The following is a 27,488-nucleotide window of genomic DNA, read 5'->3' as shown; positions in this document are numbered from 1 at the left end:
TCCCCCCCCCTCCTCTCTGTCTCCCCCCCCCCCTCTCTGTCTCCCCCCCTCTCTCTCTGTCTCCCCCCCTCTCTCTCTGTCTCCCACCGTCTCTGTCACTCTCGTGCTCTCTCAGCCGTCTATAACTGAGCCCTCCCTTCCATGCTGTTGTCCTCCTAGTCTGGTGACAACCTTTCTGTTTTCAGGGAGCACAGGTAGCCGGGATCTGAGTGATGAGGATGACGAGAACGAATTCTTTGACGCCATGGAGGACGTGGCGGAGTTTATCACCGTCCAGGCTGATTCGCGGTACCACAGGTCAGTGATGCTGCCCTGAAGGGGCTGGGGGCGGGGGAGGTGGTTATTGTTTAGCCCCGTTGCCTTCGGCTGCCCAGGAACTGTGCCCTTCAGTAGGTTTTCTGCTTGCCATTCTGCTCCCTGTTGCAGCTCTGACAGCTAAGGAACCTTGGACTTCCTGTTCCACCCATAACAAAAAAAGAATTAGTCGAAATTTAGTACATTGCCTTTCACAACTGCAGGGTGTCCCATAGCGTTAGTCAGATCGGTGCACTTGGAGTGCTTTCGGTTAATTGAGCCCTCATTTCCTCTTTGCACAGCAGTCTGCTCAGTCCCCATTTCCCTTCTGAAGCCCCATGCTTCTGCAAGCTTATTTTTCTGAACTGCCCATCTAGTTTCCCCGTTGACCATCTGTACTCCCACTGCCTTGCAGGTCATTGCTCATTTTTCGAATCTTGTGTAAGTGGTCTTCTCCTGCATCTGGTTTTGTGTGTATCTCTGTGACTGCGCTCCAGCGTCCTCAACCCTCCCTACCTGTGTAACCACCTCCAGTCCTCAGAATCCTCCCTGTCTCCGTAACTGGACTAATTGGGGTTGATTTGGAATTGGTTCTCTCTCGGTTGCAGAGAATGGCGTGAGCTGTCCAGGTTGGTTTTCAACGGAGGCGTCTTAAGAGGTTGTTAATTTGATAATAGTTGTGTCGGGTGTCGCTTTTCTGAAGTCCCCTGTGTTCAGGAGGGAGTCTATTCGTCTGCAAAGTAGCAAATCTTGAAGGTGGAGGGACAGAAACCGGGCAACGGTTAGACTAGTTAGATGGACGTTTGGTATGGCAAGGCTGTTTCAGTCAATTATTCAAGAGACTTAAGCTGTGCACTTGGAAAACTTAAGGTAATTGGCTCGAATCCGTATGGTTTCCCCAAATGGTAATCATGCAAGCTGGATTAGAAACAAGAGGGCTTTAAAGTAGTGGCATATGCGTTGGATAAAGCGAAACCTGGAGGTACGGTGCATTTGGATTTTTGGAAGGCGTTTGATCAAGTGGCAGATCCAAGGCTGCTGTGGGAAAATGAACGTTTAGTGGTATTAGGGGGAAGATGTTAGCATGAAGGGAAGATCAGCTGGCTGGCAGAAGTTAGAGAAATCATCAAAGAGTCTCTTTCTGATTGACATGAGGGAACAGTTGGAGTCCTACAAAGTCCTCTGCTGAGGCTGCACCATTTTGCAACTACGTCAGTGACTTGGATGTGGGGAGCCCAGGCACAGTAGCAGACGACCCCTAGCTGGGTACGTCAGTTTGTAGGTAGGGAAAAGATACGTGGCTGAACGGATGCATGGGCGAGTGGGCAAAAGTCTGGAGTTTTACGTGAGAGAATGTAAACTGGGAGGAAGCATTTTAAAAAAAAACACGTGGAGTGTTTTTTTTTTCTAAATGGCAAAAGATTCAGATGCAGAGGGAGTGAATTGTTCTGCCAGGTTTGCTGTAAGTTAGTAAGCACATCGTTACAGAATGCGCTCTTTAATTATGAGGTAAATTTAACATTAAAGTAGTAATATTGTGCTTTAGTGTCAGAGGGCACTGGTGAGAGCACATGTCAAATCCTGGTCCGGTATTGGTCTCCTTGGGTAAGGAAAGGCAGTAAATGCTTTGAAGGTGGTGCAGAGGATTGGTATTGGGTTGTTTTATGAGAATGTGTTGCGCTGGCCGCCATTGTTCCCACAAGTTTTCATGAGCAAGGTGTGTTTTGATTGAAGCCTGTAGCATTTGGAATGATTGACGAGGTGAGCGCAAGGAAGAGATTTCCTTTGTCAGTCATACAGTCAAGGACCAGGGATGCTGTTTTAACATTAATCATTGCTCCTTCAAGACACATTAAAGTTGTTTTTGAGAGGTGAGTGGTTTTGAGACTCTGCTTCACAAAGGTAGTGGTGGGGAGATGTCATTGAGTAATGTTGAGAACTGAGGTAAATATGACTTGTCAGGCAAGGGAATTTAGTGTTATTGGGGGGTAGATGGGAATGTGGGGATACACAGGTCAGCCGAGATTGGATTGAATGGCAGAACAGGTCTTGAGGGACTGAATGGTCTGCTTGTGTTTTGTACACTTGTAATTCCCTTCGACGGCCAACCAACTTCACTCCTCTCGATAACTTCCTCCAGCCACGGCCAGCCCTTCCTGTCTCTGTGACTTCCTCCACCGCGTACAGTCGTCTTCTCGTTCTGTCTCTCTCTCTCTCTCTCTCTCTCTCTCTCTCTCTCTCTCTCTCTCTCTCTCTCTCTCTCTCTCTAACCGTCTCAATCCCGACAAACCGCCGTGGCCTCCCCACTTCTCCAAACGTAACCTTTGGCCGGTTTTACTTGCGGCACCGCTGCTTCTTTACGCTGTTGAGCGTCCACCAGAGTTCTTGGTCCCCCCTGTGGCTGGCGAGCAGAGTACAGCGTTGAATGTTTTTTCTGCTTAAAAAGTCCGTCAGCTGGGAGGAAGGAGCAATGCGTGACATTGCTGTCGGTAACATGGGCTGTTTGATTGCAGGCGAACGGGGAGCAACATCAGCGGAGCCAGCAGCGAGGGAACCTTTGAGGATCAAGTAAGTATTTAATTTCCACCCGCCTGCGCCCCCCCCAACCCCCCCTCTCTCTCTCTCTCTGTTCATCCCTGCTGTTGTTCAGTTGTCATCAAAGGGGAACCTCCAGGATTTTGCAAGGGCTTGTTTGAAGGAGACGTGACAAATGTCAGGGCAGTCTTCCTCTTCGATTGTCGTTGAAGAAGAGAATCGGAGACCGTCAGAGAGACAAAGGGGCTCTGAACAGACCCACGGAATGGGCAAAGCCCAAAGGCAGACCCCGTTTGATGTTTCCTATCTCTGCAAGAGTGACTCTGCTCACCCCACTCACCTTCCCTCACTTTTGCATGTAACCACACAATTATTAAACGCAAAACTAGTTGGAATCCCTTTGGCATTTCACGATCTGGTCTGTCACTCCATACACAGTGCACTCCACTGCCGTGGGATGAGCCCGCCTGTCCCCTTCAGTCCTTCTACCTCTCAACGTAAATCTGTCCCCCGACTGTGGCGTTTGACCCTCCTGCCAATCAGCAAAGCCTCTCCCTGCCAACCCACCCTGTTGGTCACCCCGATCAGACACACAAATGGGGCACAGAACACCGCCCTCCTAAGAGCCTTGGGAAAAGTGGATGGGCAGAGAGATCTGGGAGTGCAGGTCCATTGTACCCTGAAGGTTGCTGCACAGGTGGATAGAGTGGTCAAGAAGGCATACAGTAAGCTGGCCTTCATTGGACGGGGTATTGTGTATAAGAGCTGGCAAGTCATGTTAACATTGTACAAGACATTGGTTTGGATGCATTTAGAATACTGTGTACAGTTCTGGTCGCCACATTACCAAAGGGATGTGGACGCTTTGGAGAGGGTGCAGAGAAGGTTTATGAGGGTGTTGTCTGGTATGGAAGGTGCTAGCTATGAGGAGAGGTTGAGTAGGTTGGGTTTATTTTCATGAGAAAAAAGGAGATTGAGGGGGGACCTGATTAAGGTTTACAAAATCATGAAGGGTATAGACAGGGTGGATAGAGACCAGCTTTTTCCCAGGGTGAAGGATTCAATAACCAGAGGTCATGCTTTCAAGGTGAGAGGTGGAAAGTTTAAGGGGGATACACACGTCAACTACTTCACACAATGTGGTAGGCATTTGGAACGCGTTGCCAGCAGAGGTAGTAGAGGCAGGCACGGTAGATTCGTTTCAGATGCGTTTGGGTAAATGCATGAGTAGGTGGGGAGCAGAGGGATACAGATGCTTAGGAATTGACCGACAGGTTTAGACAGTACATTTGGATCGGCTCCGGCTTGGAGGTCCGAAGGGCCTGTTCCTGGGCTGTAAAGTTTCTTTGTTCTTTGTTCTTGAAGGTCAGTGAGTCACCTTCTATGGAGCTGCTGCAGCCCAGTTTGTGGAGTTAGCAAAGTTAGATAAAGAGGAGCCAGTGGATGTAATATAATCGGATTTTCAGAAAGTGTTTGATAAAGTGCTGTTCAGCGATTTAAGGTGTTTGAGGTAGTTTATTAGCAAGGGCAGAGGCTTAACTAGCTAATAGAATTCAATTGGGATCGGAGGGACATAGTCAGGGTGGTAACGTGTAACTAGTGATAGTCACAGGGATTGGTGCTGGGGCTGCAGTTAGTAGTAATGCATGTTAATGGTGTGGATGACGGAGATGAATCTACTATGGTCATATTTTCAGGTGACCGTAGTCAGAAAGGCAAGTTTCAGGGATGACAGAGTCTGCAGAGGGGCCATCGACAGGTTCTGAGAGTGGGGGAAAGGCTTGGCAGATTGAATATGTGGGGAACATGAAATAATGTAGACAGAAGGATCGCTAGGCTGATTACTGATGAAGAGGGACTACCCTGAAGAGCAGAGATTAGACCTGTACTCAGTGGAATATAGAAAGGTGGGAGGCAATCTTACTGAAATACAGAGGATCCTGAGAGGAGTGGACAGGGTCGATTGAAGGAATTTGGTTCCCCTGTTGGGTGTGTCTTGGATCAGAGGGCTTAATCTCAGAACATGGGGTTGTACGTTTGCGAGGAGGACTTTCTGCATGGTGCGGTGCAATTCTTTCTCCCAAGGGCTGGGGTAGATAGATCTTTAATCAGAGATGGCATAAAGGATTAAAAGGCAAAGGTGGGGAAGTACCATTGAGGATTATCGGATCAGCTGGAATCTCATGGAATAGCAGAGCAATCTCGATGGGCTGAATGCCCTCCTTCGGGGGGTGGAGAAAGTGACCTTGCCAGTCGGCAGAGCCAAGGGCTGTCAGTGTAAGGCCATCCCGAACAAATCCAATTGGGAATTGAGAGAGAATTTCTTTCTGTTTAGTTGTGGATGTCGCTGTCGCCTGATTGGTTGGGAGTGAATGGGTTAGGTGCGTGTCAAGGGACGTGGAAGAGCGGAAAGAAATAAAGAAGTTGACTTGGCTGAGTACCAGAGTGAAGATCTCAGAGGGGCCCTATCATACGGGACAAATGAAGTTTACAGGCCAGCTGAACCATGAGTGCAGTGTGAATTGAGGGGCCGAATGGCCTATTCTATCAGCTCTTCGGTTGGTGGGTGATCCTGGGGTTAGTGAAACGGGATTCCGTGCATTGGACTCGGTGTTACGTTTTCCAGCCTCCGAACGTGTTGTACTTTTCATGCGTGTTCTGTTCCCCTGTGTGACCCCTTCTCTTCCCCAACACCTCCCCACCACCAAAACCCTACTCTCCCGCCCCTCCCCCGTCTGTCACCCTGCCTCAGACCCCCGCCCAGGCACAGGGCTGCTGCTCTTGTTTTTTAGACTGTCCCTCAGTGAAGAGAAGCGGACATTGGGCTGTCATGAGAGGCACTGGAGGAAGGGAAGTTGAGCTGGGGAAAGAGGAAGGAAGCAGCAGAGATGGCTGGTAGTGAAAGAGAGAGGTACAGACAGAGAGAGCGTGAGACAGAGAATGAGAGACAAAGACAGAAAGAGGAGGAAAAAGGAAGGAAGAGCCCGTGTGCATAGCGAGACAGAACAGACGGAGACTGACAGAGTCTCAGGGCCGTAGATAAGAGAGGTATTTGTTTCCTGCTTCCCCGTCTTCAGTCTACCTGTGCCTCCCACTGCCCTGCTCCCTCTGTGGTTTCCTTTTCACCCATTCCCCTGGGACATGTGTCCCTCCTCTCCCCTCTCCCACCACCACTCACACACCCCCCTCCCAGAAGCCTCCAGCGCTTTATACTTCGAGTGGACTCTTGCTGTGCGGTGCTTTGGCCAAATAATGATGTGCCTTCTGAAATTTTTTTTTCTCCCTTCCCCCTCCCTTTTCTCTCTCTCTTCCTCCCTGCCATCTCCCTCTCCATCCTCCGTCTCTCGCTTTCCCCCTTCCTCTCTCTCTCTCTCTCTCCCTCTCTCTCTCTCTCTCTCTCTCTCTCTCTCTCCCTCTCTCTCTCTCTCTCTCTCTCTCTCTCTCTCTCTCTCTCTCTCTCTCTCTCTCTCTCTGCTCACTTCTCCCTCCCTCCCTCTCTCCCTCTCTCCCTCCCTCTCTCTCTCTCGCTGCTCACTTCTCTCTCCCTCCTCCCCTTGCCCCCGTGCTCTCCCTCCCTCCCCCTCTATGCCCAGTTGTCAGATGAGCAGATGTCCAGCAGCAACACCAGCTCCAGCACCAGCGCAGTGGAGCTGGTGAGCAAAGAGCCAGCGACCAAGCGCCGTCGGAGGACCAGCATTCCCGACAAACCCAACTACAGCCTCAACCTGTGGAGCATCATGAAGAACTGCATCGGCAAGGAGCTGTCCAAAATCCCCATGCCGGTGAGTGCGGAGCTCAGGACCGTGGTCTGGGTTGTTGGGTTGGGGGGAGGGTGCGCAAGAATGAGGTACCTATGGGCCAAGCCTCCCAGTGCTGACCTTGCCATTGGTGCTGTACATGTGGCCTTGCCTTCCCAGTCGGTCTCAGCCACGTGCAGCGCAGAAGCAGATCCTTCGACCCGACCCATCTGTGCCAACCATGGAATGTACATGCATTTCGAAACTAGTACCTGTGTGAAGTAAGTTAGTACCCCGACTGGGATATACAGAGAGGGGCATTACAGTGCAGACAGCCAGCATGGACTGATTGGGGCCTCCTGCTGTGTGCCATAGTGTCTCTGCAATAGGCGCTGGGCCTGTCTCTTCCTGTCCCCTCAGGCCTTTCTGTGTTGTTAGTCCCTCTGTGTCCTCTCCTGCAGGTGAACTTCAATGAGCCACTGTCGATGCTGCAGCGACTGACGGAGGACCTGGAGTATCACGAGCTCCTGGACAGAGCCTCCAAGTGCGAGAATGCCTTAGAGCAGCTGTGCTACGTGGCTGCCTTCACTGTGTCCTCATACTCCACCACCGTCTACCGAACGGGAAAGCCTTTCAACCCCTTGCTCGGGGAGACCTTCGAATTGGACCGGCTGGAAGATGAAGGATTCCGGTCCATCTGCGAGCAGGTCACCTTCACGTTCGCTTTTTTTCCTCTTCCCCGTTCGTACCCTTGTAGAAGTTTCAGTTTTTCCTCATCTTTTCTCTATTTACTTTAGCACCTCGGAGTCGTGATGAGGTACTTTGTACCTCAGGCAGCATCTCCTGTAATGCCGTTGTGCGCATTTCACTGTCCTCCTGTACTTGAGGACACTTGGTGACAAGAAACCGAATTCTATTTGCAAAGTGAAGTGCTGCCTTATTCTTCTGAATCTCAGAACAGGAGAACGAGGAGCAGGAGTAGGCCGTCTGGCCCTTCAAGCCTGCTCCGCCATGCCATAAGATCATGGCTGATCTTTTCATGGACTGAGCTCCACTTCGTCGCCGTCTCACTGTATCCCTTCATTCCTTATTGTTCAATATGATATCAACCTTAAGAAGCTCCCCACATCTGAAAGTAGAGCATTCCTATGAAACCTTTCGTAATGGCATAAAGCAAGGAAGCATTAATTTAGACGGGAAAGATGTTACCCTTCTTTGTCAAAGCGAATATCCCCTTCAGATTTCTTTTGGTGAGCGAGAACAGGTGCCCGAGCCTTTATCTGAAATCCAAAAAAGCTCCAAAGTCCGAAAGGTTTTTCTGTGAAGTTTTTCCCCTCATTAGCAAGGTTGTTTGGTGTGCAACCAGTTAACCCAAGTCGATGCCCACTCAGTGTGCCATGCGGATGTGACATGGGTGGGGGGAGAGGCGTGGTTCACCACTGGCAGGCCTCAATTCTGTCTTAAAGCCAGTTTTACTCAATGAGTCTGCTCCTCCGGTAAGTCTTTCAGAATTTCACCGTCAAACTGTCACTTGCTGTAAAATTCTGATTTCTGAAAACCAGCTAGTCCCAAGCAGTTCGAATAAAGGATTGTGCACCTGTACTAATGTAGGTCTTTCATAAAAGCAAAGTAGCGTAAAGTGAACTTGGGAAAAGCAGGGAGTACCTGTAATCCTCAGTGCTGCAGCCTGTCCTTGTATGTCAGTCCCTGGGATCAGTCTGGTCAATCTTCAACTGCATTCCCTCCACAGCAAACAGTAATCCTCCTGCCAGTTCTGAGGAAGGGTCGCTCGGCGTGAACTGCCTTTTCTCTCTGCACCTGCTGCCAGACCTGCTGAGCTTTCCTGGCAATTTCGGCTTTTTCTTTTATTGTTGCATCCCTCCTCGGGTAAGGAGACCAAAACTGCTCCGGGTGTGCTCTCCCTGTGCCCCTGGACAGTTGCAGCAAGACATCCCTGCTCCGCTACTGGGATGTGAGGTGGTGCTGAAAGGGGACAACACCCTCCGGAGAGGGTGTTACATGTGTAATGGTGTGGTCCTCTGACCCTCCCCCCAATTTTTGTTTTCCCAACAGGTCAGTCACCACCCTCCAGCTGCTGCACATCACGTCGATTCCAAGTATGGCTGGACGTTGAGGCAAGAGATAGCTATCGCTAGCAAATTCAGAGGAAAGTATCTGTCCATCATGCCCCTGGGTAAGTGAACTAGAGTCAAAACCAGCTGACGGTGTGTGTGTGTGTGTGTGCGCGCGTGTCTCGCCCTTGTCTCTTCCGTGCAATGTGTTATGCTGTGCAGAATTGTCTCAACCTGCGAAGCCGGTTCCCAGGCCGTGGTTTGATTTGTCATTGTCAGGGCAACTTCAGTTATGCGAACATTAATTATCCAAATTTCAGATTGTCTGAGCAAGGTCTCAGGGACCCGATGCTCAGGTAAACTGTTCCGTCCGCACGTGCAATTATCTAAACAAAATCGTCCCCGCCTGTGTCATTTGGATAATCGAGGTTGTTATGCACCTGGGTCGAGTGAAGAGTTTTGTTTTACGTGCAGTACAGCCCAATCATTCCATACAAAATTTGTGGGGTGATAGAACAAGACGCGGAATGCAACGTTGCAGCTGCAGGTCAGCATGAGTTTGGTGAGGCTCGTTCACGAGTCAAATAACAGCAGGGAAGAAGCTGTTCTTCAACCTGTTTAGATTAGATTACATTACATTACAGTGTGGAAACAGGCCCTTCGGCCCAACAAGTCCACACCAACCCGCCGAAGCGCAACCCACCCAAACCCCGACATTTACCCCTTACCTAAACTACAGGCAATTTAGCATGGCCAATTCAACTGACCCTGCACATCTTTGGACTGTGGGAGGAAACCGGAGCAGCCGGAGGAAACCCACGCAGACACGGGGAGAACGTGCAAACTCCACACAGTCAGTCGCCTGAGGCGGGAATTGAACCCGGGTCTCTGGCGCTGTGAGGCAGCAGTGCTAACCACTGTGCCACCGTGCCGCCCACTTGGTACGCAAGTCTCAGCTTTTCCATCTTCTGCCTGGTGGAAGAGATTATAAGCAATGCGCGGGAGGGATCTTTGATGTTGGCTGCCTTCCCGAGACCAGGAGGTCGTACAGTCGGAGTCAGTGGATGGAAGGTTGGTTTGGGTGATGGACTGGGCTATGTTCACAACTCTGTCGTTTCTTACGGGCCTGGGTAGAGCAGTTGATGCACTGAGCTGTGATGCATCGGGTAGAGTGCTTTCTTTGGTGCGCCTGTGAAAGTCGGTTCAGAATCCTCATGGGGGAAGGATGTGGAGGCTTTGGAGAGAGCGCGAAAGACGTTTAGCAGAATGTTGCCAGAATTAAAGTGTACTGGCTACAAGGGAAGGTTGTGTAAACTTGGATTGAGTTTTGCTGGAGCTCTGGAGGCTCAAAGGGGTGACGTGACCGTAATGTGTGAAATGAAGTGGCATGGGTAGTCACAGTCACCTTCCCAGTTTGGACATGTCACGGAGTATAGGGAAAAGGCACCTGCAGAATCCGGAGCGACAGGATCAAATAAAGGGGACTGTTTGAAACGTGGAGGGAGATGTCAATAAAGTGTGCAGTATTCTGTCCTTTTCGATTTCCTGCAGTATGGAAACAGGCTGTTCAGCCCAACAAGTCCACACCGACCCTCCGAAGAGCAACCCACCCAGACCCATTCCCCATATTTACCCCTGACCAATGCACCTAACACTATGGGCAATTTAGCATGGCCAATTCACCTGACCTGCACATCTTTAGATTGTGGGAGGAAAGTGGAGCACCCAGAGGAAACCCACGCAGACACAGTGTGCATACTGCACACAGACAGTAGCACGAGGCTGGAATCGAACCCAGGTCCCTGGCGCTGAGAGGCAGCAGTGCTAACCACTGAGCCACCGTGCTGTCCTTTGTTAACAGGAGGACAGAATGCAAAAGTGAAGAGGTTTTTATTGAACTTGTGTAAGGCTGTAGACCTCAGCTGGAGTATTGAGTACTGATCAAGTTTGGACAAGAGAGGAGATTTGCTGGAAGTGTTCAGAACCATGACAGGCCAAGACCGAGTGCACGGGCAGAAACTGTCCTTGTTCAGAGAAGCATTGAGAACCCAAAGCAATGGTGCAGAGTTGAAATGTTTCGCAAAGGGAGCAGAGGCGGGGTGGGGAATGTCTAGTTGGTCATTAGGATATGGAAAGCAAGAGTAGAGGTATGAGCAGAGGCCTTGAAGAAGACATTGGGGTGATTGTTCCCATTTAAGTGATGTGCAAGAGGCAAAAGCAGATGCATAACCATCAGTCAGAATGATCCGAGAGAGAGCCAGTGCAGACATAATGGGCCAAATGGTCACAACCTGTACCAACACAATTGTGATTGGACATTTATTGTGTATTCGCGTCTGTGTACATTGGTGCATCAGTGAACGAAATTCGAATTCCTGAGAGCAGACCAGGTAAGGTTGGGCGTCACGTGAGGACTGGAGTCATGTGGAGCCCACCCCAGCCTGGGTAAGGACAGGGGGGCAAAAACACACCAACTGACGTGGGTCCTTCCCTGTGCTGCAGGTACCATCCACTGCAACTTCCATCAAAGCGGCAACCATTACACGTGGAAGAAGGTCACCACCACCGTGCACAACATCATCGTGGGCAAGTTGTGGATCGATCAGGTGAGGATGGCAGGCCATGGGCCTTATCCCTGAGGACTGCACCCATCCCTACCCCGCCCCATTTAGGTGGCAATGAGCAGCCCCACATGTGGTCGTTGATAAAGGCGGCTGCATCTGGCCTCTGAGAGGCTGGGAAAGGGAGTGCTGCGCTGTTGGAGGGTCAGAGCCATGTGCTGTGTCCCAGGCTTGGGGCTGAATGATCTTCCATTTTCACAGGACCCTGACATTGTCCCCTTCGTCATAAAGAACCATGTTGTGTTGTTTCTCTTTTTTTTTTCTCCCATGTGTCTGACCAGAGCGGCGAGGTTGACATCATCAACAGGAAGACCAGGGACAAGTGTCACTTGAAGTTCGCACCTTACAGCTATTTCTCTCGCGACGTTGCACGGAAGGTAGGTTTCTGTCGCACTGAGATACTTGAGAGCCAAGAGAGGGCGGGTCTGTCAGCTCTTCTCCATCCAAACTTCCAAGCCAACCACAACCCCCTTCTGCGAGGACAGCTTCCTTCACACCCCCCAAGAGAAAAGAGCATCAACTGCCTGAACCCTGTTGCCCACCATGCTCCTTTGACTGTTGACCTACACTGTCTTCTAGTTCGCCTGACCATTTCTCTGTTCACATCCCTCTGTGGCATTGTTCGCTCTCCCTCTGCATCCTCACAGCCTCCTACTTTTCCTCTGACGTCTGTCCCTGTCTGGTTCAGGCATCACTTGATCACCCTCCGACTGGTCACCCTGAGCTCACAGATCCCTTCCTGAAACTATTTCCTCTGTGATATAATGTGTGAGAGGTTTATCCATATTTTGTAACATCGCTTATTGTAAGGACTGGATTTCAGGTAGTTGTATGTAGACTTGTGTCTGAAGAGGCTTAAAATGCAAATGTTTCTTGTAGCAGTGGTGATTGCTTACAAAAGCAGTGTGTGTGTGTGTTCTGGGAGGCTAATAGGTAGAGTAATAGAATCACAGAGATGTACAGTATGGACACAGATCTTTCAATCCAACTCGTCCAGATATCCCAACGTCATCATAACACCATAAGAAATAGGAGTGGAAGTAAGGCCATTTGGCCCATTGAGTCCACTGCGTCATTCAATTATGACTGACGGGCGTTTCGACGCCACTTACTGGCAGTTTCTCCGTAATCGAGTCCCACCTGCCAGCACCCGGCCGCGATATCCCTTCAAACCCTTCCTATTCATATATCCATCCAGATGCCTTTTAAATGTTGCAATTGTACCAGCCTCCACTACTTCCTCTGGCAGCTCATTCCATATAATTACCACCCTCTGCATGAAGACATTGCCCGTTAAGGCTCCTTAATATCTTTCCCCCCTCACCCTAACGTATGCCCTCTAATTCTGCACTCCCCCGCGCCAGGGAAAAGACCTTGTCTATTTGTCCTATCCATGCCCTTCATGATTTTATAAATCTCTATAAGGTCACCCCTCAGCCTCCGGACACTCCAGGGAAAAGAGACCCAGCCTGTTCAGCCTCTCCCTATAGCTCAAATCCTCCAACCCTCGCAACATCCTTGTAAATCTTTTTTTAACCCTTTCAAGTTTCACGACAGCCTCTGATAGAAAGGAGAAGTAAAATTGCATGCAATATTCCAACAGTGGCCTAAGCAATGTCCTGTGCAGCTGTAACATAACCTCCCAACTCCTGTACTCAATACTCTAACCAATAAAGGAAAGCATACCAAACGCCGCCTTCACTATCCTATCTACCTGCGACTTCACTTTCAAGGTGCTATGAACTTGCACTCCAAGGTCTCTTTATTCAGCAACACTCCCTCGGACCTTACCATTAAGTGTATAAGTCCTGCTAAGATTTGCTTTCCCAAAATGCAGCACCTCGCATTTATCTAAATTGAACTTCATCTGCCACTTCTCAGCCCATTGGCCCATCTGGTCAAGATCCCATTGTAATCCGAGGTAACCTCCTTCGCTGTCCACTGCACCTCCAATTCTGGTGTCATCCGCAAACTTATGAACTGTACCTCTTATGCTCCCATCCAAATCATTTGTCTAAATGATGAAAAGTAATGGGCCCAGCACCGATCCTTGTGGTACTCCACTGGTCACAGGCCTCCAGTCTGCAAAACAACCCTCCACCACCACCCTCTGTCTTCTACCTTTGAGCCAGTTCTGTATCCAAGTGGCTAGTTCTCCCTGTATTCCATGAGATCTAACTTTGCTAATCAGTGTCCCATGGGGAACCTTGTTGAAAGCCTTACTGAAGTCCATATAGATAACATCCACCGCTCTGCCCTGATCCATCCTCTGTTACTTGTTCAAAAACCTCAGTCATGTTCATGGGACATGATTTCCCTTGCACAAAGCCATGTTGACTGTCCCTAATCAGTCCTTGCCTTTCCAAATACATGTCCCTCAGGATTCCCTCCAACAACTTGCCCACTCCGATGTCAAGCTCACCGGTCTATAGTTCCCTGGCTTGTCTTTACCCACCTTTCTTAAATAGTGATATCACGTTAGCCAACCTCCAGTTGTCCATCTGTGACTATCAACGATACCAGTATCTTAGCAAGGGGCTTAGCAATCCCTTTCCTAGCTTCCCACAGTGTTCTAGGGTACACCTGATCAGGTCCTGGGGATTTATCCACCTTTATGCATTTCAAGGCATTCAACGCTTCTTCCTCTGTAATATGGACATTTTTCAAGATGTTATTATCATCTATTTCCCTACATTCTATATTAGATTACTTAGATTAGATTACTTAGTGTGGAAACAGGCCCTTGGGCCCGACAAGTCCACATGGCCCGGCCGAAGCGTAACCCACCCAATACCCTTACATTTTCCCCTTACCTAACACTACGGGCAATTTAGCATGGCCAATTCACCTGACCTGCACATCTTTGGACTGTGGGAGGAAACCGGAGCACCCAGAGGAAACCCACGCAGACACGGGGAGAACGTGCAAACTCCACACAGTCAGTCGCCTGAGGCGGGAAATGAACTTCCATGGAACTATATCTTCCATATCCTTTTCCACAGTAAACACTGATGCGAAATATTCATTTAGTATCTCCCCCATCTCCTGCGGCTCCACACACAGGCCGCCTTGCTGATCTTTGAGGGGCCCTATTTTCTCCCTAGTTACCCTTTTGTCTTCCATGTATTTCTAAAACCCCTCTGGATTCTCCTTAACCCTATTTGTCAAAGCTATCTCATGTTCCCTTTTTGTCCTCCTGATTTCCCTCTTAAGTATATACTCCTACTGCCTTTATACTCTTCTAAGGATTCATTTGATCTATCTTGTCTATACCTGACATATGCTTCCTTTGTTTTCTTATCAAAACCCTCAATTTCTTTAGTCATCCAGTATTCCCTATTCCTACCAGCCTCTCCTTTCACCCTAACAGGAATATACTTTCTCTGAACTCTCGTTATCTCATTTCTGAAGGCTTCGCATTTTCCAGCCGTCCCTTTACCTGCGAACATCTTCCCCCAGTTAGCTTTTTAAAGTTCAAAATTAGCCACCTTCCAATTTAGAGCTTCAACTTGCAGATCTCGTCTATCTTTTTTCATCACTATTTTAAAACTCGTAGAATTATGGTCGCTGGCCCCGAAGTGCTCCCCCATTGACACCTCAGTAACCTGCCCTGCCTTATTTCCCAAGAGTAGGCCAGGTTTTGCACCTTCTCTCGTACTGAATCAGAAAAGTTTCTTGTGCACAATTGAAATTCATCTCCATCTAAACCCTTAACACTATGGCAATCCTAGTCTATGTTTGGAAAGTTAAAATCCCCGACCATAACCGCCCTATTATTCTTACAGATAACTGAAACTTCCTTACAAATTTGTTTCTCCATTTCCCGCTGACTATTAGGTGGTCTATAATACAATCCCAATAAGGTGACAGTCCCTTTGTTATTTCTCGGTTCCACCCAAATAACTTCCCTCGATGTATTTCCGGGAATATCCTTCCTAATTACAGCTGTAATGCTATCCCTTATCAAAACGCCACTCCCCTCATCTCTTGCCTCTCTTTCTATCCTTCCTATAGTATCTGTATCCTGGAACATTAAGCTGCCAGTCCTGTCCATCCCTGAGCCATGTTTCTGCAATTGCTATGATATCCCAGTCCCATGTCCTTACCGTGCCCTGAGTTCATCTGCCTTCTCTGTTAGGCCCCTTGCATTGAAATAAATGTAGTTTAATTTATCAGTCCTACCTTGTTCTCTGCTTTGTTCCTACCTACCCTGACTGCTTGACTCGCTTATTTTCTCAACTGTACCAGTCTCAGATTGATCTTTTCCTGCATTGTCTCCCTGGGTCCCACCCCCCCCCCCCCCCCTCACCAGTTTAAATCCTCCCAAGCGGCTCTAGCAAATCTCCCTGCCAGTATGTTAGTCCTCTTCCAATTCAGGTGTAATTCATCCTTTTTGTACCAATCTCTTCTATCCCAGAAGAGATCCCAATGATCCGGAAATGTGAATCCTTCTCTCATACACACCACCTCAGCCTTGCATTCATCTGCTCTATCCTCCTATTCCTACCGTCACTAGCTCGTGGCACCGAGAGTAATCCAGATACTACCCTCAAGGACCTTTTTAAATTCCTGCCGAACTTTCTATATTCTCCGTTCAGAATCTCGCCCTTTTCCCTTCCTGTGTCATTGGTTCCATTGTGTATAATGACCTCCTGCTCGGCCCTCTCCCACTTTGAGAACCCTCTGAACCCTCTCTGAGACATCCTTGATTCCGGTACCAGGGAGACAGCACACCACTCTGACTTTTCCCTGCTGGCCACAGAAGCGTCTGTCTGTGTCTCTGACTTAAGAGTGCCCTGACACAATCGGTCGTTTGGAACCTGACGTACCCCAAGTTACATTCAAGACTGTCTTGACATCTGGATCTTAGCTGTTGGTGCTCCGTTCCCCTGAGAATCCATCACCCCCGACCTTTTCCAAAACAGTGCACTTGTTTGAAATGGGGATAGCCACAGAAGACTCCTGCACTACCTGCCTACCTCTCTTACCTTTCCTGGAATTCGCCCATCTATGTGACCGTATCTTTGGCTTTTCTCCCTTCCTGTTTGTTTCCATTGGGAGGGTGGGCAAAGCAAGCAGTTGTGCACTCGATTTGCAGTTCAGAAGGTGAAAGGTTGATTTTGTTTTTTTGTCCTTGGAATAGGGCAAACACCCATTGCCTTTGGAACAAAACTAACATCTGGGTTTCAGGTTTTGCTGAAGCTTTATTTGAAGCTGTGTGTTGCAGATAGTTGCTCTCAAGAATGAGCGATTAGTTTTAGCACGACCTGCCGGTATGGGGGTCCAGTTTCCAAGTTCCAAACCAGAACTGTGTGGCTCAAGTCCTGAAGGAGTTGTTTGAAGCTGAGAACGTCTAATCCTGATTCCTGAAGACTCGAAGCAGATTCTGAAGCCTGGGGGTTGAAGTCATCATTGAATTGACCCCTATTGTTGTGATAGAGGATGTAAATCTGGGTTGTGTTTATAATATAAAGTTGTGCTTTTGGGATTAATCGTATTGTATTTAAGAATCTTTCAGAATCTTTAAACTTGTAGGCAGCTTAGTTTATTCCCTGAACTTCAGAACAATACACTTTTCTTGTCAAAGCCAGTTCCGCAGTATTTCACTGAACGATCGCCTCGTTCAAGTGAAAAGGAGTAAAAAAAAAAATAGGATTGACCAAGCCAGATTTCAGTTCAGGGTCTGACGAGCCCAGCGATAACACCAGCTGGAATTGTAACAGCTCTTTGTAAGACCCTGTAAAACCTGCCTCTTTTGACCAATGTGACTAGCAGGAGGGGTCAGTCAGCTCATGGTTCATGCTTTGGTGCACAATGGTGCCAACTGCCTGGGAGCACAGAGATTCAGAACCGTCCACTGCCCCTTGTCTGTGGACTGGTGCCCCTCAAACTATAGAAGCACACCTCTGCCCAACAGCGCGTGAGGTGCTCCGTTCCGTCGTGAATTCTGGCGGATTGCAGCGCGGAGGGAAACGCGAGATGGCGCCGCCAGTCCCGGGGCGTGCAGGCATGTGACGCGATGTGATCGCCCTAATGAGAGTGTGTCTCCTTTCTCACCCATGGGGGCTGCAGGTCACCGGTGTCGTATCGGACAGTATGGGGAAAGCTCACTTCATTCTGTCCGGGACGTGGGACGAGAAGATGGAATACTCGCGGGTCCTGCACAGCAGCAAAGGCGAGAACAGTGCGGAAGGGAGGCAGAAGACGGTGTACGAGACCCTGCGGGGGAAGGAGCTCTGGAGAAGGCACAAAGCGCTGTGAGTGGCCGCTGGTGGGGGATTTACGTAAACCTGGTCACTGCGCCGATTGTCCAGGGGGCTGCGGAGGGAGATTCCCCAGCACCTTCCCCTGGGATGGAGCAAGACTGGATAAGCTCAGGGTTCTTTGGAGCAGGGGCGGTTGAGGTGGGACCTGCGTGAGGTGTAAGATGATGAGGAACATGGACAGGGCGGTTAGAAAGCAGTTAAAGGGTTAATAAAGTGGACACTTTTTTTAAAGGCAAGTAAAAATAGTTTTACTTCGTTGTTAGAAGAGTTGAGGAAGCTTTATTCTGTATTTTACCCCAAGCTGTCCCTGTCCTGGAACAGTGTAGAGAGAGTTTTACAAAGTATTTAACAGTGTGCTGTTCCTGCCCTGGGAATGTTTGGAGTGGGTTTTACTCTGTAACTGATCCCATGCTGCCCCTGCCCAGGGAATTGTTGATGGGGAACAGTGTAGAAGAAGCTTTACTCTGTACGTAACCCAGAGCTATCCCTGTCCTGGGAATGTTTCATGGGGACAGTGTCGAGGGAGCTTTACAAAGTATTTAACGGGACAGTGTCGATGGAGCTCTGCTTTCAGTTTAAAAGAGCCAAGAAGTATTTCCTTTGAGTTTATAACAGGAGAGGGAGCTTTACGTTCAGCCTACTTCCAATTTCAGACTAATTTAAGAGTAAAGGGTGCTTTACTTTCAATTTAGAAGCATAGAGGAGGCAGTACGGTCAAACCCATCCGAAGTGGAAGATAGGGACGTTACTGCAATGTGTTGATTTGTCTCCCTGCAGAGAGTACTGGAGCAGAAACTCTGCTTCGGGGCTGCTTGTGGGGAAGGGTCCGCTGAGCATCCATGTGGAGTGAGAGCTGGCAGGGAGAAGGGCTAGCTGCTGTGAGGCAAGAGTTTGAACAAATTCCCCCTGTCATTCTCTCTCTCTCTCTCCCCCTCCCTCTCTCTCTCTGTGTCTCACCAGGGAACGCGCGGAATCCATGTACTACTTCTCGGAGCTGGCCCTGTCCCTGAACGAACTGGAGGATGGGGTGGCCCCCACTGACAGTCGCTTGCGGCCGGACCAGAGGATGATGGAGAACGGCCGCTGGGATGAGGCCAACATGGAGAAGCAGCGGCTGGAGGAGAAACAGCGGGCCGTGCGACGCAAACGAGAGTCCGATGTCAGCAAGCTGACAGACGGTGAGGGCTGTCGGAGAGAGAGAGGGAGGGACCAGGCCCCGTGTCTGTCGGGGAGAGAGGGGGACCGGGCCCCGGGGGCTGTCAGGTATAGAGAGGGACCGGGCCCCGGGGGCTGTCGGGTATAGAGAGGGACCGGGCCCCGGGGGCTGTCAGGGAGAAAGGGGGGCCAGCCCCCGGGGGCTGTCGGGGGGGAGAGAGGGGGACCGGCCCCCGGGGGCTGTCGGGGAGAGAGGGGGACCGGGCCCCAGGGGCTGTCGGGGAGAAAGGGGGGCCAGCCCCCGGGGGCTGTCGGGGGGGAGAGGGGGGGACCGGGCCCCGGGGTCTGTTGGGGAGAAATGGGGACCGGCCCCCGAGGGGATGTCGGGGACAGAAGGGGACCGGCCCCCGGGGGCTGTCGGGGAGAGAGGGGGACCGGCCCCCGGGGGCTGTCGGGGAGAGAGGGGGACCGGCCCCCGGGGGCTGTCGGGGAGAGAGGGGGACCGGCCCCCGGGGGCTGTCGGGGAGAGAGGGGGACCGGCCCCCGGGGGCTGTCGGGGAGAGAGGGGGACCTGAACCCGGGGCTGACAGACGATGAGGTCTGTCTGGGAGGGAGGATGTGTCCTTGGGGCAGAATTGCTGCCAGGTTGTTGTCAAGAAGGGTTGAGGGAGGGGTGGGGGGGAGAGAGCATGGAGCGGCGGAAGGTAGTGGATCCTCTGTGTTGGGCAGGCGAGGGTAAGGTGTCTCAGATTGGAGGATGCAGTATGAGGCGCTGTGTTCCCTCCGTGTCTATGACTGTCCCTGCCTTGCGAGTCATCGGAACGTTGTAGAAGAGACTGGGATCCCTCCTGGAGCTGTGTTTGGTCTGGGTGGTCACGTGGGTGAAAATGGGAAGTACGTGTTGGAAAACATCCCCCGTCTCCCAGTAGAATTACAGCTGAGCCGACAATCGCATCTGTGTTCTTGCCCTTTTCCCGTAACCCTCGGTTCGCTGACTGATCAGGAATCCATCTCAGCCTTAAATATAAATGAGGGCTGTGCCCCCACAGCTCCCTGTGGCAAGGAGTTTGACCAAATGGTTGAAGAGGAAAAGGGCAGGAAGTGGGTATTTTTAGTTCAAGAGAAATGAACTGAATTCCAGCTGAGACACGGAAAACTAAAGCAGTTGTATCAAAAAGACGACAGACGAACCTGAGAGTATCCCAGAACGATACTATCGTCAAGAGGGCATCTTGGTAAGGAAATGGGGACCATCATACATTCAGATGGATGAGAAAGGGGCAGAAGTTGATCAAGTTCTATTCCTGGTCAGTTACAGATAGGTGCTGTGGATAGTACATGAATTCCTAATCAGTGGTTGGGAGTAAGGGAAGCTGAAGGAACATGCACAAATGTTTTATCGACAGTCAGTGCAGGATTAGGCCATTCAGCCCTTCGAGCCAGCACCACCATTCATTATGATCATGGCTGATCATCCACGATCAGTATCCTGTTTCTGCCTTATCCCCATAACCCTCGATTCCACTACCTTTAAGAGCTCTATTCATCTCTTTCTTGAAAGTATCCAGAGACTTGGCCTCCACTGCCTTCGGGGGCAGAGCATTCCATATATCCACCACTCTCTGGGTGAAGAGGTTTCTCCTCAACTCTGTTCTAAATGGCCTCCCCCTTATATTTAAACTGTGTCCTCTGGTTCTGGACTCACCCATCAGCGGAAACATGCTTCCTGCCTCCAGAGTATCCAATCCTATAATAATCTTGTGCGTCTCAATCAGATCCCCTCTCATCCTTCCAAACTCAAGTGTATACAAGCCCAGTCGCTCCACTCTTAGAACATATGATAGTCTCGCCATTCCGGGAATTGAACTTGTGAACCTACGCTGCACTCCCTCAATGGCCAGAATGTCCTTCCTCAAATTTGGAGACCAAAACTGCATACACTACTTCAGGTGCCATCTCACCAGGGCCCTGTACAGCTGCAGAAGGACCTCTTTGCTCCTTTACTCAATTCCTCTTGTTATGAAGACCAGCATGCCATTAGCTTTCTTCACTGCCTGCTGGACCTGCATGCTTGCTTTCATTGACTGATGTACAAGAACACAAAGATCTCGTTGTACTTCCCCTTTACCTACCTTGACTCCATTTAGGCTTCCTGATCTTGCCACCAAAGTGGATAATCACACATTTATCCACATTAAACTGCGTCTGCCTTGCATCTGTCCACTCACCTAGCCTGTCCAAGTCACAACATCCTCACATTTCACCCTGCCACCCAACTTTGTGTCATCAGGTGTAGATGAAGGTATTACTTTTAATATCTTCATCTGTATCATTAATGTATATTGTAAACAGCTGCGGTCCCAGCACTGAACCCACTGGTCACCACCTGCCATTCTGAAAGGGACCTGTTTATCACTACTCTTTGCTTCCTGTCAGCCAGCTAATTTTCAATCCAAGTTAGTACTTTGCCCCCAATACCATGTACCCGAATTCTGCTCACTAATCTCCTACCAAAGGCTTTCTGAAAGTCCAGGTACACTACATCCACTGGCTTTGCCTTGTCCATTCTCTTCGTTATATCCTCAAAACAATTCCAGAAGATTAGTCAAGCACGATTTCCCTTCGTAAATCCATGCTGACTCTGACCTATCCTGTTATTGCTATCCAAATGAGTCGTAATTTCACCTTTTAAAATTGACTCCAGCATCTTTCCCACCACGGATGTCAGGCTAACCGGTCAATAATTCCCTGTTTTCTCTGTTCCTCCTTTCTTGAAAAGTGGGATGTCATTAGCCACTCTCCAATCCGCAGGAACTGATCCTGAATCTGTAGAACGTTGGAAAATAATTACCAATGTGTCCGCGATTTCCAGAGCCACCACCTCAAGTACCCTGAGATGCACACCATCAGGTCCCGGGGACGTGTCTGCTTTCAGACCTAACAGTCTATCCAACACCACTTCCTGCCGAATATACATTCCTCCCTTCAGTTTGTCCATTACCCGAGGTCCTTCAGCCACTGTTACATCTGGGAGATTGCTTGTGTCTTCCCCAGTGAAAACAAATCTGAAGTACCTATTCAACTCTTCTGCAATTTCCTTGTTCCCCATAATAAATTCACCCGTTTCTGTCTTCAAAAGCCCAATTTTAGTCTTAACCTTTTCTTTCTTTTCACATACATAAAACACTTTCACTATCCTCCCTTTATATTTTTGGCCAGTTTGCCTTCATACCTCATTTTTTTCTGAGTATTGCCTTTTTAGTTATCCTCTGTTCCTCTTTAATTTCCCAGTCCTCCGGCTTCCTGCTCATCTTTGTTTCTTCTCTTTTATCTTTACACAGTCCTTAACTTACCTCGCCAGCCACAGCCGCCCCTGCATCCCCTTAGGATCTTTCTTCCTCTTTGGAATGAACTGATCCTACACCTTCTGCATTATATCCAGAAATACCTGCCATTGTTGTTCCACTGCCATCCCTGCTAAGGTAATGAGCCACTGAACTTTGGCCAGCTCCTCCCTCATAGCTCCATAGTTCCCTTTTAATGACACTTCCGATTGTCCCTTCTCCCTCTCAAATTGCAGCTTAGAACTTATTATGGCACTACATCCTAATGGCTCCTTTACTTCGAGGTTCCTGATCAAATCTGGTTCGTTGCACAACACCACCTCCAGAATTGCCTTCACCATGGTAGGCTTCAGTACAAGCTATTCTCAGAATCCATCTCTGAGGCACTCCACACACTCCCTTTCTTGGGGTCCACCGCCATCCTGATTCCCCCAGTCTACCTGCATGTTGAAATCCCCATAACAACTGTCGTAATACCTTTGCGACAGACCAATTTCAACTCCTTATTCAACTTGCACCCTATATCCAGCCTACTGTTTGGGGGCCTGTAGATCACTCCCATTCGGGTCTTTCTACCCTGAGAGTTTCTCAGCCATATCCACACTGACTCTACATCTCCTGATTCTATGCCCCCCTCTCAAGGGACTGAGTATCATTCCTCACCAACAGGGCTACCCCACCCCTCCTGTCATTTCGATTGCACGGACAGCCTTGAATATTCATTTCCCAGGCCCTGTCCACTTGAAGCCACGTCTCAGTTATCCCCACAACCTCATACCTTCCAATTTCCAACTGAGCCTCAAGCTCATCCACCTTATTTCTTATGCTTCCTGCATTCATATGATATTTTTAATTTGTTACTTCTCTCACCTTTCCAATCAATCCCTATGCCGCTTGACCATACTGTGACCCCTTCTTGAGTTTTCTGCTCCGTTGATTTTGTTGTCTTTCTTAACTTCTCTCATTCTCACTTTCCCTTTAACTTCCTTCTTGAATTTCCAGTTTGTCCCTCTCCCCCCCCCCCCCCCCCCCCCACTACTTGGTTTAAACACACCTGTGTTGCAGTGGCAAACTTGCCTGCCCGAATGCTGGTCCCCCCACCCATTAAGGTCCCCCGTCCCTCTTGTATAATTTATCCTTATTGCAAAACGCTCCTCAGTGATCCAAGAATTTAATTCCTTGCTTCCTGCACCAGTTCCTCAGCCGCACACTCAAGTCTATTATGCCCCTGATCCTGCCCCCTCCAGCCAGAGGAACTTGGAGCAAACCGGAGATAACCACCCTGGAAGTCTTGCTTTTTAGCTGCCTTCCGAATTCTGTGAAGTCCCGCTGTAGAATGTCCCTCCTCTACTTCCCGGCGTCATTTGTGCCGACCACCACCTCTGGCTCTTCACCTTCGTCCTTGAGGATTCCCTGTACTCTGCCGGTGACATCCTGGATCTGGCACCAGGAAAGCAACACACCATCCTCAAATCCCGCCTGTAGCCACAGAAACCCATTTCAGTCCTTCTCACTATGGAGTCCCCTATTACCACGGCTCTGCATGATGCCTGATTCGTCGGCTCTGCCTCCACGCCAATTTTCGATTGGCAGACCTGTCTGCCTCTCGGACTGACAGTGTCGTCTGTCTTGACGGTTTCCAAGAGAGTCAACCTGTTCACAAAGAGGTACTTCCCCCGGGGTCTCATGTACTCAAATCACCTCTTCCTTCGTCATTGTCATCTACCTTCTCTCTTCTGGCATGCTCGGTGTAATGACCTCGCTTGAAGGTCTTGTTCAGAAAATTCTCGTTCTCTCGGATGAGCCTGAGTTCATCTCGTTCTTTCTTGAGTGATGCAACATGCTCCTTCAGAAGCTGATTGTGTACACACTTTCCACAGCTATAGGAGTCAGAGACACCATCAGTGTCCCTGACCTCGCACATCATGCACGCAGCACACTGAATCACTAGTTTTCACTGGTCTGGACTGCGTAAGGATGTGGCTGAATGTTGCCAGACATGCCAGGTAACGGAAACCTCAGGCAGTGATAAAACCAGCATCTTTAACACCTACTCCCGCATTTGAGGAATCTTTTACAAGGGTCACAGACTTAGAGTCCGACAGCAAGGAGATGGGCCCTTGTGCCCTAACTGGTCCATGCCAACCAGAATGTCCATCCACGCCAATCCCGTTTCCCTGCACTTGGCCCATATCCTTCTGCACCTTTCCTATTCATGTGTTTGCTTACTGAGGGGCCTGACCTAAACAGACAGTGAGGATCCATGTTTGTTGACCTTTCATGCACGGGTCTAATAGTTTTTCATAGACCATTCTGTTGCGCAGTATCTCAGCTAAAAGGATCCGGAAGAGTTGGTTTTATTTTTGACTAGATACAGACGAGCCAGTGCGAGAATTGAATAGAGGATGGGAGTTTACGTAGAAATTATTTGGGGGGGGGGGGGTGGAGGGGAAGTTGTGGATAGCTTGGGAATGAAAGGATTGAAGCATCTGGCTGCAAGACTGACCTCCCTGTTTGACATTTGCAGGACAAACGCATTCTGCAGAATCCTCCTACCGCCCACTCTGGTTTGAGAAACGTGAGGACCCTTACACCAAAGAGCTGGTGCATGTCTACAAAGGGGGCTACTGGGAGGCGAAAGAGAAACAAGACTGGCACCTCTGCCCGGATATCTTCTGAAGCCCAGTGCCTGCTTCTGCCCGGTGCTGGGGGGAGTGTGTGTGTGTGTCTGTGCGCGCGCGCGTGTGTGTGTAAAAGAGAGAGAGAGAGAGTGGGCACCTAGCCTTGACCACCCCCCGCCCCCCCGGACTCTAACTGAGAGATCACTTCTGTCCATGGCGGGTCCTGACGTGGGAGATCCAGCGGGAAGATCCTGGAGACTGAAGGGGAGGGAGATGGTGACGGTGCAGGGAAAGGGTTACTCGTCCTTCGCCGCCCACCTCATGACCCCCTCAGCCTTTACCCACCCACTGAACCCCCTCCTCTCACGTCGCCTTTGTCTCTGGCGGGTGGGGGTGAAGATGTTCAGTCAACCCCTCCTCCCCTGCTCCATGCCCCCACCTCCCTTCCACGCGTTGTACGTAAAACAAAGGACAGAAGGGGAAAAAGCACCTGGTCCATAGTACAAAGCCTGACTACAATCTGTCAACATTTCATTGCAGACACTTCTGTTCCCCCACTCAGCACTTCTTGGGCCTGGTCAGTGCTGGCGGGGAGTGGACAGCCTGGACATCAGGAGGTGGGGAGGCTGGGAAAAATAGAAAGGGGGCTGGTGGAGCGTGTGCTGCCTCTCCCAGGGGAGAGCCAGGGCAGGAGAGCTGGTGGGGGTGGGAATGGTGGGGGGAAGCAGGCACCTGGAGTCATCTGTCTGGAATTGGCTGTAATTTCCCTGGTACTACCTGCGTAGAGTTGGACTCTACCTGGGTTTTGGAGAGGGGTTGCAGAGTCTTTGGGATGAGGGACATGGGTGGGGAAGCTGACCACGAGGCAGTGTTTTGGTTTGGCTGGGGCAGTGGGGTATGCGGTGTGGAACTGGGGGCCATTTGTGTGGGTTTTCTCTTGTCCTCCGCCCTCTCTTCCTCCTCCGCCTCCTTTGTCTTCCTCCACCCACCGCACTCGAATGGACCCAGCTTCCCACGAACTATCCCTCAAACCCAGCGCCCCCAAGTTCACAGACCACCCCCCACCCACCCACCCCCACTGTCATTGGGAAAGTGAGACATGGAAGGTATGGTGGGGAGGGATCCATATCGCGTTGCAGGTTTGTGGGATCTTGCTGTGTGTGAATCAGCTGCTGCCGCCTTTCCTACACTACAACACTTGGCTGCATTTCAATAAAGTGGTTGCCTGGAAAACTCTTTGGGGGTGGTCTAGGGTTGGTGGGCAGTGATGGGACGGAGGGCAGCCAGAATCAGTGCGATGGCACTGTTGTCACAGGGTTGGGGTGGGGCAGCACTATTTCATTCACCCTGGCACTTACACTGACACAAGGGTGTTGTTTGGGGGGATGGGGCGTGAGGAGAAGTGGTGGGCCATTCCCCACCGGGCATGATGGGTGCCTGAAGACTGCATCATGTTGCCCACCCCTTCACATTCTTTACCCCCCCCCCCCCCTTCTCTGGGAAAGGGTGACATTGCCCGTGCCCTGGGTGGCTGTGGTGGGAGACTGGTCCCTCCTTCCACACCACACCACACCACCTCCCCAATTCCTCCCCCATTCTCTGGGAGAAATGATTTAGAGATGCCGGTGTTGGACTGGGGTGTACAAAGTTAAAAGTCACACAACACCAGTATATAGTCCAACAGGTTGAATTGGAAGCAGTTGCTTTTGGAGCGCTTGTCCTGATGAAGGGGTGGAGCTCTGAAAGCTGGTGATTCCAATTAAGCATGTTGGACTATAACCTGGTGTTGTGTGATTTTTAATTTCTCTGGGACAGGATAACTGAGATTGGTCCCGGGCCTCTGACAGCAAGAGGAATCCTTTCAATCCTTGGGAATCCAGTCCTTCATCAAAACACTGTCCTTTCATTAACAATTGGTGGAAACAGAACTGCGGAATGCCGCCACAGCTGCCCTTCATCTCTGTATTAAATGGGCCCAGAAATGTTGGAATGTCAATATTAGATCCCATTAGGGAGTAGGGGACCTTGAGAGAGGGTTGGCGGATCAGGGTTGCACTTGAATCTTGTCACTACGTGTGCGAACTTGTTAAAACAAATAAATACCAGAATCATTTTCCTATTGAATTCCTCATTCGAGAGAACGTGTCGAACTTGAACATTTATTCCTGATTAATATTACGGTAAAGAAGTGCGGTTGGATTTTTCTTTGCAAAGCTCCACATCGAGTAGAATGTTCAAACACATGATCTTGTTCCTTCTGTCTCGAGCATCTTCTGCTGCACCCTTACCACCATCACCAGACGCTGGGTTCATCAGTTGACAATAAATTGTTTTTTTTTGTTTTGATGTTTGTTTTTACTGTCAGCTGCAAGAAAGAACATTTCGATGCTATTAATTGTTATCTGGTTAGCCGGCGGAGGGTCATGAGGGAACGGTCAACAGGAACAATTAGTGTTTTCACTCAGAAAATGTCACGTGTTAACAGTGAAATAATGAGAAATTAGTTCTTGATTGAAGCTGAGTTGTTCTCTGGTCATTTGAAAAGTCCTTCAGTCTGGTGGCTTCACATTTTACTGTTCGATCCTTGCTCTGATAAGTGTTTGTGCTGGAAATGTTTTACTGGTGTTAATATGCCTGTTCCTGCCAGTGGAGCAGAGCAGTGGATGAAAGGATCTATGTTGATACCTTATGCATCGCTTGTACCGTAGGCAGGCAATCAATTACAGAATAGATGGAAGATGCCAGAACCTTTGCAGAGCCAAGAGCTGTACCCTCATTAGACAGATCAGGTGGGCCAAAAGGCCTTGGATGCTTTGTTGAGTAAAGAGTCCTTCTTGTGTCGT

At 49.8% G+C, this 27,488-nt stretch overlaps 1 protein-coding gene across 3 annotated transcripts in view; it reads left to right on the top strand.

Annotated features, from left to right (window-relative positions):
- The window catches only part of osbp (oxysterol binding protein), a 72,125-nt gene extending 45,367 nt beyond the window's left edge, over window positions 1–26,758 (top strand). For all 3 annotated transcript variants that reach the window (XM_043683072.2, XM_087981670.1, XM_087981671.1), the window contains exons 5-14: window positions 186–297; window positions 2,808–2,862; window positions 6,423–6,611; window positions 7,028–7,273; window positions 8,640–8,760; window positions 11,141–11,244; window positions 11,541–11,636; window positions 17,332–17,516; window positions 18,486–18,703; window positions 24,552–26,758. In XM_043683072.2, coding sequence (XP_043539007.1) covers window positions 186–297; window positions 2,808–2,862; window positions 6,423–6,611; window positions 7,028–7,273; window positions 8,640–8,760; window positions 11,141–11,244; window positions 11,541–11,636; window positions 17,332–17,516; window positions 18,486–18,703; window positions 24,552–24,703 — 1,478 coding nt within the window. In that variant the 3' untranslated portion in view covers window positions 24,704–26,758. The remainder of the gene's footprint in view (window positions 1–185; window positions 298–2,807; window positions 2,863–6,422; window positions 6,612–7,027; window positions 7,274–8,639; window positions 8,761–11,140; window positions 11,245–11,540; window positions 11,637–17,331; window positions 17,517–18,485; window positions 18,704–24,551) is intronic.
- Window positions 26,759–27,488: the final 730 nt, after the last annotated feature.

The sequence above is a fragment of the Chiloscyllium plagiosum genome, unplaced genomic scaffold (genome assembly GCF_037043375.1).
Source record: "Chiloscyllium plagiosum isolate Xiang-an unplaced genomic scaffold, Cpla_swu_hap1 HiC_scaffold_40, whole genome shotgun sequence".
NCBI lineage: Eukaryota > Metazoa > Chordata > Chondrichthyes > Orectolobiformes > Hemiscylliidae > Chiloscyllium > Chiloscyllium plagiosum.
Note: the sequence above shows the minus strand (reverse complement) of the source record. Positions and strands in the feature narration are given on the sequence as shown.